General features: G+C 37.8%; 1 protein-coding gene across 2 annotated transcripts; it reads right to left on the reverse strand.

The window, feature by feature from the left end:
* Positions 1-1,450: 1,450 nt before the first annotated feature.
* LOC127777449 (glycosyltransferase BC10-like) lies at positions 1,451-6,491 on the reverse strand. 2 transcript variants are annotated; one of them, XM_052304044.1, is made up of 11 exons: positions 6,320-6,491; positions 4,721-5,167; positions 4,367-4,465; positions 3,919-4,019; positions 3,773-3,844; positions 3,531-3,621; positions 3,258-3,338; positions 2,683-2,742; positions 2,477-2,599; positions 2,324-2,362; positions 1,451-2,057 (listed from the first exon to the last, which is right to left on the reverse strand). In XM_052304044.1, exons 2-11 carry the CDS (start codon positions 5,042-5,044, stop codon positions 1,929-1,931), a joined length of 1,119 nt encoding a protein of 372 aa, XP_052160004.1. In that variant the 5' UTR covers positions 5,045-5,167; positions 6,320-6,491; the 3' UTR covers positions 1,451-1,928. The 2 variants fall into 2 exon arrangements, with proteins under 2 accessions (XP_052160004.1, XP_052160003.1); XM_052304043.1 differs by having other exon boundaries at positions 6,293-6,491.
* Positions 6,492-6,900: the final 409 nt, after the last annotated feature.

Here is a 6,900-nt window from a genome sequence, read left to right on the forward strand (position 1 = left end):
CAAACGAACTTAAAATTTAACTCAAATACGGATTTGTATTTCTAAAAACGAATAAACTTAAAAACCGACTCAAACATGGATGACATACCAAAATACCGGTAAAAACATCTTTAATTTTTATAATAGTAGACATATGCAAATTAACAACACTGCAAAAACACACGTGTGTGATGATAGAGTTAAGGGTGCATAATTTCATCCACCAATTTCAATTTATATTATTTACGGGTTACAAGTATTTTTTGAGTTGGTACAGAGTCTAAGAAAGAATAGAAGTTATATACTATCTTTGTAAAAGAACACATCGATTGAGAGGGGATAAGGGAAATAAGGTGTACCATCACTATTCCTTGCTGTTGGTGCATGGCAAGATATGGAAGTGGCAGACATAAGCACAAGAACTGCCAAGCAAAGAACCATCATGCTATTGTTAATTCATGAGCGCCATGACTGCAATGGTATTTGTATGTATGTAGTCACTGTGATTGTGAAATGGTATTTGTTATATAGTGTGTGTATATATAGAGAGAGGTTTGGATAGGCTAGCTAGCACATTAATTAATTCATATTTTTATTATTTTATTGGTACTAAGGGATAATGCATTTAGGCATGGAGATATCAATGTCTATTATAGTGGTGCCATTTATAGTGTATCCTCCATATCTGCTAGGAAATAAAAGAAAAATCCTCCAGATATGCTAGAAATAAAAGATAAATCCTTCAGGTCTTCTAGAAAGTAAAAAAGATAAATCCTCCAGATCTGCTAGAAAATAAAAGATAAATCCTTCAGATCTGCTAGAAAATAGAAGAAAAACCATCAACTATGGGCCTGGTTCTTCCCACGCATGGGCTATTGATGGGTCCAAATTAGACTAAGATCTAAATTCATTAGGCTTATGTATTTCTCCAAGTGCATCTTTCTTTTTGTTGGGTGCTTGTTGCTTAGTAAAATTCATATAGTTTCGCTCCAAAAGAAAACGGTAAAAATTCATAGAGTATATTGCACTTTACACCGGGTATACGTTTCTTTTTATTTCACCAAATTTAGCATATATTTTCACTTTACACCAAGACAAGTTATCATAAAATAAGTTCCACTTAACATCAGGATACATCAAGAACCCTATAAAAATTTCATAATATCTGGAAGAAACGTCGTGAAACATAGTCTAAATTCAAGAAGATTTCGTACATTTTACTTATGTTTTACAAGATTTCTCTTTAATTATATGATACAACCTACTGCAAAGTAAAACTTGTTTTTGATATAACCTGGTGTAAAGTGAAAGTATACGTTAAACAAGCTACATTCTATCTAGTGTAAAGTGCAATTTACTCTATTGCCCCTTCATATATATTATGATGCCTACGTAATAAGGAAGATAAGATCGATTTCCTGCTGAACAAAAACAATTTTACTCTTCAAACTGAATATTCTTCATATAGGGAAGTTGTTGATCAAAATCATTTTGCTCAAACATCATCATTACAGTTCGCAAAAGAAAACCATTTGATGTTCCAAGAGAGCTTACAAGAAAAATTTGGCAAATCTCTCTGGTTTTTTCATCTCTCAGCAATGAAACACTACAACATTGCCAAATGCCAAGACTGCAGCGTTACAGGCAAACTGATCAGGTAGCGACAGTAGCTGCACCCATGAATATGCAGATGGATGACTACTACTCAGTTCATTATGAACAACACAACATTTGCTCAGAACAGCGCAGTGAGGAACAAATCTGACTGCTCTTTCAACTGCAAAGCATGCAACATCTTCGCGAAAAAGGAAAATCATTTGATGTTCCAAGAGAGATCACAAAAATACAATTCAGCAAGTCTCTCTGGGTTTCTGATTTTCCATGCCAATGAAGCAACATCGCCTATATTGTAGTGTTACATGCAAATTGGGCTTTGATTCATCCTTCCCTTAGATGATAGTGAAGTTTGAGAAAATGTTCATCAGATTGTCAAGTGCCTCAGGATAGAACTTCCGTGCAAATAGGTAGCAAGGCCTCTTCATGCCATTCCATAGGCACGGTCTTCTCATCACTTGATGCTGCAAGATCATAAAATTGATCAAAATCCTCCTCAAAAGAATTGTGAAAATGTGAAAAAAAAATAAATTGATTTGTAGAAACAGTGTTGATTCAAGAAATTTATTCAGCCAGTCAGTCACATTAGAATTTCAAGTCAAATCTAAGTAGGAACATGTCAAATATGCATGCAGTAAAGAAAGGGAGAACTTGTTCAGTCTCACAGAACTAACTTGAAGATTGTAGGAGTACTAGAAAGCAAGGAGAGGAAAAGATCAAATAACTCTACCTTTGCATTGCTTGTAACATGAATACTCTCATCAATGGACTGCAAAAAATTCATTATTAATTAGACAAATCCCAAGAATGCATATTTTTGCGGAAATTGGCCATTAAGGTATGTTTCCCCCTCTTTTCCATGTACAAGTATATCAGAGCTCACCGAAATATTCTTAAGCAGTTCAAAGCTTGTGTCAACAGCCCTGTAAGCTTTAGGATGCCATTTTCCTTCAGACCAATCAACATGTGTCACTGACCAATTTGCAATTCCAGTTGGATCAACCATCTGCAGGTACAGTAACGGCCTGAAATCACTGGGAAATAAACACAACTGAAAAACATCATTTGAGAGTTTTTGAGAGTGCTTACATTAAAGAGGGTTGGCAAATAGTGTTCATCAGAATAGCAGTTATGCCATTCGTTTCCTGGCTGCAAAAGTGCAATCACAAGATCAGCAATGAACTAAAATTCAGGAAACAGCAATTCAGTGGTCATAAAGATGTAGAGAAATGAACCAAAGCATTTCATTGGTCATCGGAATTGATTAAAAACAATAGTATTACAAGTCAAAACTCAAAACTACTGTGTAACAAATGCAGTAAGGGGATTTGCACTCGTTATGGTTTACCAGTGCTAGACCATACAATGCTGCATGGTGTGCAGAAAATACAAAGTGGGGCTTTCTATGTGCATTCACTGAGGAAAAATCACAAGGACAGAGCAAGTAGCCTAGTACAAGTTACAACTGCAATGAAATAGCATGGAGATTTCCATAATGGATCCACTGTGCTAGTACTAAACCAATACGATGATGTATGTAATAATATTGTCTAATGGCTTACACTTCTACCTATGGTCGTATGCAGGCTAATTCTCAAGAAAGAAAAGTACGCCTAATACCTAACACCTTTAAATTCAGTTTACCCATTTGAATGCTCTTTTACCTTACAGTACCGCTTGAACTTTGCATAGTAAAGGAAGTCGGAAAGAATAAGAACTGCATGCTGACGTTTCACTGTGAACCACTGCAAGAGGAAACATATCAGAATGTGAGAGGTTAGACTGTATGACAATATAGCAATTCTTTAAAGTATAATACCGAGGATTATTGAAGTTTCATGGCGCCTGCTCTAAACATTTGTAAAAGGGAAGAAAATGAAAAGGCAAAGCAACTGTTTGCAATTCTTTCTAGAAAAATTAAGCATATAAAAGTATACCTGTGCACCTTTTCTCCAATCTCTCTTAACAATTTCAGGTAGCATATGGTCAGAATATCTGCCTGCTCCATGTGGACCAGGATCGTCAAAACTGAAGAAAAAGAAGTTGGCGTGTCAGAGGAGAAACTATAATGTTTGTATGAATGAAAGGGGCACTGGAGATACTGAATCAAACATCTGTTCAACTTTAAGTGTGTCTACACATGTAATATAACATTCAGGGTTTAAGGGCGTCCACTTACCAGTCAACAAAGCTGATATTTGTTTCCATAAGATAGCTATATACATAATCAAAGTTATGAAGTGGTACACAGCTGTAATGAGAACGAAGTATTAGGGTATGGATCTAAGATATGATTAAGGATAAGAACAAAAGAAAATGATTAACCTCTCAGAGAGCAAGACAAAATGCTGGTTATCAGGATCTTGCAGTGCATTAGCCAAAAGCCTCCTCTCTGCATCAATCATTGAAATTGTGCCCCAGACTACCTACAAGAGAAGTCTCTGTTGTTACTGTTGGGAACCAGTTTTTCCAGTGGATAACGGGAGCTTAGTGCTCCTTAGGGCATATGCTCTTTTGGTACTGTTTAAAACCTACTTGCTATTATATGTTGTTTTATGAAGATTTTTGTAGAATGTAAATGGAAATTACAATTGAATTTGGTTTCAAACTGGAACAGAAATCGCTGCCGTTGTCTGGGAAAAATATTCAACAGGAATGTTTAACCCTGGATCTGACTATGATTCTGTACCTATCAGCTATTGGGCAAGACACCAGCTATTTTGGGGGGCAAAATGTACTAGAGAAACTGAGAAAACATATTGTTGTAAATTACCTTTTCACTTCGAATATCTCTGCCATTAAATATTGGACTAGCGTGAACGGGCCTTTCTCTTGATGCATGTACATATATGGTATATCTGTCTTCATGCCCCTGAAAGTACACCCAAGTATCTGGATTCAGTACCATCCACGTGCACCTCAGCAAGTGAGCATATCCTATAACTTTCATGAGATTGGCATGAAGCTCTTCCAGAAAATAAAATGTGAACAAAAATCAATAACATGCATTCCTGATAAGAAAATTAGTGCTCCTTATAATTATTACATAATGCAAGATTAATCATCAATGAGTAAAATAGTGCAATTAAGATATGTTTTCTTTATTACAATAGCATAAATATCATACCATGAAGAACTTTTCCCAAAGCTTCTCGAAAGGCAATGAACTGGGTGTCAAGAACATGAAAGCAATTTTTGGATTCTTTGACTGAACTGGCTGTGCCAAAATGATATCTCTTATGACAACACGAGCAGCAATCTCATCATCAGTGTAAACCCTAGCAGGTTCTGGAGGAGGCCGAGAACTACAGGAATTTGATGACACCAAGTAACAAGGCGTGTAATGCTGGGGTGTATAAAGATAGGCTCCAATGCCTACTGCACAGACAAAAGCAATCAAGATGACAATCCAGAGAGGTCTTCTAGCTGAAGACCTGTTGCGCGGTGCCATGATACAAGTGTATATGGCCGTACGCAGGAACGGAAGGACTTCACAATCTACATTCAGCAAGCTTCATTTATGCAATCATCCAGTGTCACTCTCCTGGCAGAACTGCCCAAGAACACCCAAAACCTGAAAAAAAAAAGGGGAATGAGAATTGCAGCTTAATGATTTCAATCAGCATTTTTCATATTCTGGTTGATAATCTGGACCGAATGATAAGGGAAATGTATAGATTGTGAAACAGCTTTAATCCTAAAAATGATGTCAGCTCAGCATTTGTCTAAAATTCTCGTGTTTCTTTCTATGATAGTTATGGGCATATGCTCGATAATGGAACAAGGTTCTTTTACAGAAGTTGTGGTGACTCATAGATGAATAAGATGCAACTCCTTTGTTTTCAAGACCAGACCTTATACCTTAGGTGAAAAGGAAGAAAATCTATGCCTAAAACTGTCAGTAACCATTGACTCATTGCACAGCAAAGGATTGATCTAGGGTTTGATCATTGCACAGAAAACTCTGCAAGAAGAGTTGCAGATCTTCAGAGACGAAATCTTTAGCCTATAGATTTATACTATGTAGCACATAACAAACAACTTTGCTTTATTTCTTGCTGGTCTATATGACCTCATAAAACATGTGTAACTTGCCTTTTTTAAGGTATACACGCTGCCTGCGTGTTTCAGATGATTATCCCACATTCCCCTTTGCACATGAGAAAGCAACCCCCTTAAACCCCTAAAACCTCACCAATTACCACCAACCGAACTAGTTCGAGCTATCCAATCCGAACAGAAAGAAAACCCAACATCTCACATTTTTCCTGTTTACCTGTAATTTATATAGCAAGAAACCTCTCAATACCACTTAAAGATTCCAAGCATTCACTGAAAAATCAGTAAATTCCCGTGCTTCCGCGCAAGCAAAGGGCTAAAACTACTTGAAAGAAACATTAACAGAAGAAAAAGACAGCTAATAATTTCAAGAACAGAACAAAAACTGTTCCTTTCCCTTCCTGCCTCACCAAAAACCCCCAACTCCACAATATTAGCAACACTCCCAAATCACAAATCCTCGCAAGAACACAAACCCACAACACCCATAATCACACCAACTCAGGCAAGGATCACAGGAGAGAGGCCCTAAAAATCCCTCCTTTCCCATCTCCGCATCAAGCAGAAACCACCCAAAACCCCCCCAAAAAAAAGGGCCTTTAACTGACAAGCGTAGCAAGAGCAGAATCACTCTTATCACCTTCTTGCGAAGCTGGATCTCACTCACCCAGGGCTTGGGATTACCGAGTTCTTGGCGAGATCTAGCCGGTGTGCAGGAAACAAAAAGCAGGAGAAATTTCTTGGGTTTGGAGGAGCAGCGAGGAGAGCGAAGCACGGCTGTGAATGATGGTGGGAGAGGAGTGAGGTGGAAAGGTGGAGAGACAGGGTTTACTACACTTTTGCTGCTAAAGCACCGGAATTTACCACTGGTAGGAGGAGTAATAGCAGCTGTCATTTAGTTTTTCATTTTATTAGTCCCAATTAAGTTGCGTGTTTGGATGGTGATTTTTGCGGATTAGCCCGGTTCGGTCAGTGCCTGCCTTGCCGGAGCGGAAGCTCGCCGCCGCTGACCGTCGCAGCCACCGCTGCTGATTGCCACGCGTGCATAGGCGTCGCGGTCTCCAAGTTGAGATGTGTAGGGAAATAATTGAAGTGCTCGTGTCAGCTGTTGTTTACTCCCTTCCTTCGTGCCTTCCTGTGTGATTTAATATATGACGCCGTTAATTTTTTTATAAATATTTAATATTTTGTCTTATTTAAAAAGTTTATGTAATTATCATTTATTTTATTGTGACTTCATTTATCATC

The sequence above is a fragment of the Oryza glaberrima genome, chromosome 6 (assembly GCF_000147395.1).
Source record: "Oryza glaberrima chromosome 6, OglaRS2, whole genome shotgun sequence".
NCBI lineage: Eukaryota > Viridiplantae > Streptophyta > Magnoliopsida > Poales > Poaceae > Oryza > Oryza glaberrima.

Bases quoted from the DNA above. Each gene is read 5' to 3' on its own strand.
- LOC127777449 (XM_052304044.1), bottom strand. From the start codon at position 5,044: ATGGCACCGCGCAACAGGTCTTCAGCTAGAAGACCTCTCTGGATTGTC. The intron at 4,466-4,720 runs GTATGATATTTA...GTGTACTTTCAG, and splicing joins TTTGGGAAAAGTTCTTCATG to GGGCATGAAGACAGATATAC. The intron at 3,845-3,918 runs GTTAATCATTTT...TTCTCATTACAG, and splicing joins TTTGTCTTGCTCTCTGAGAG to CTGTGTACCACTTCATAACT.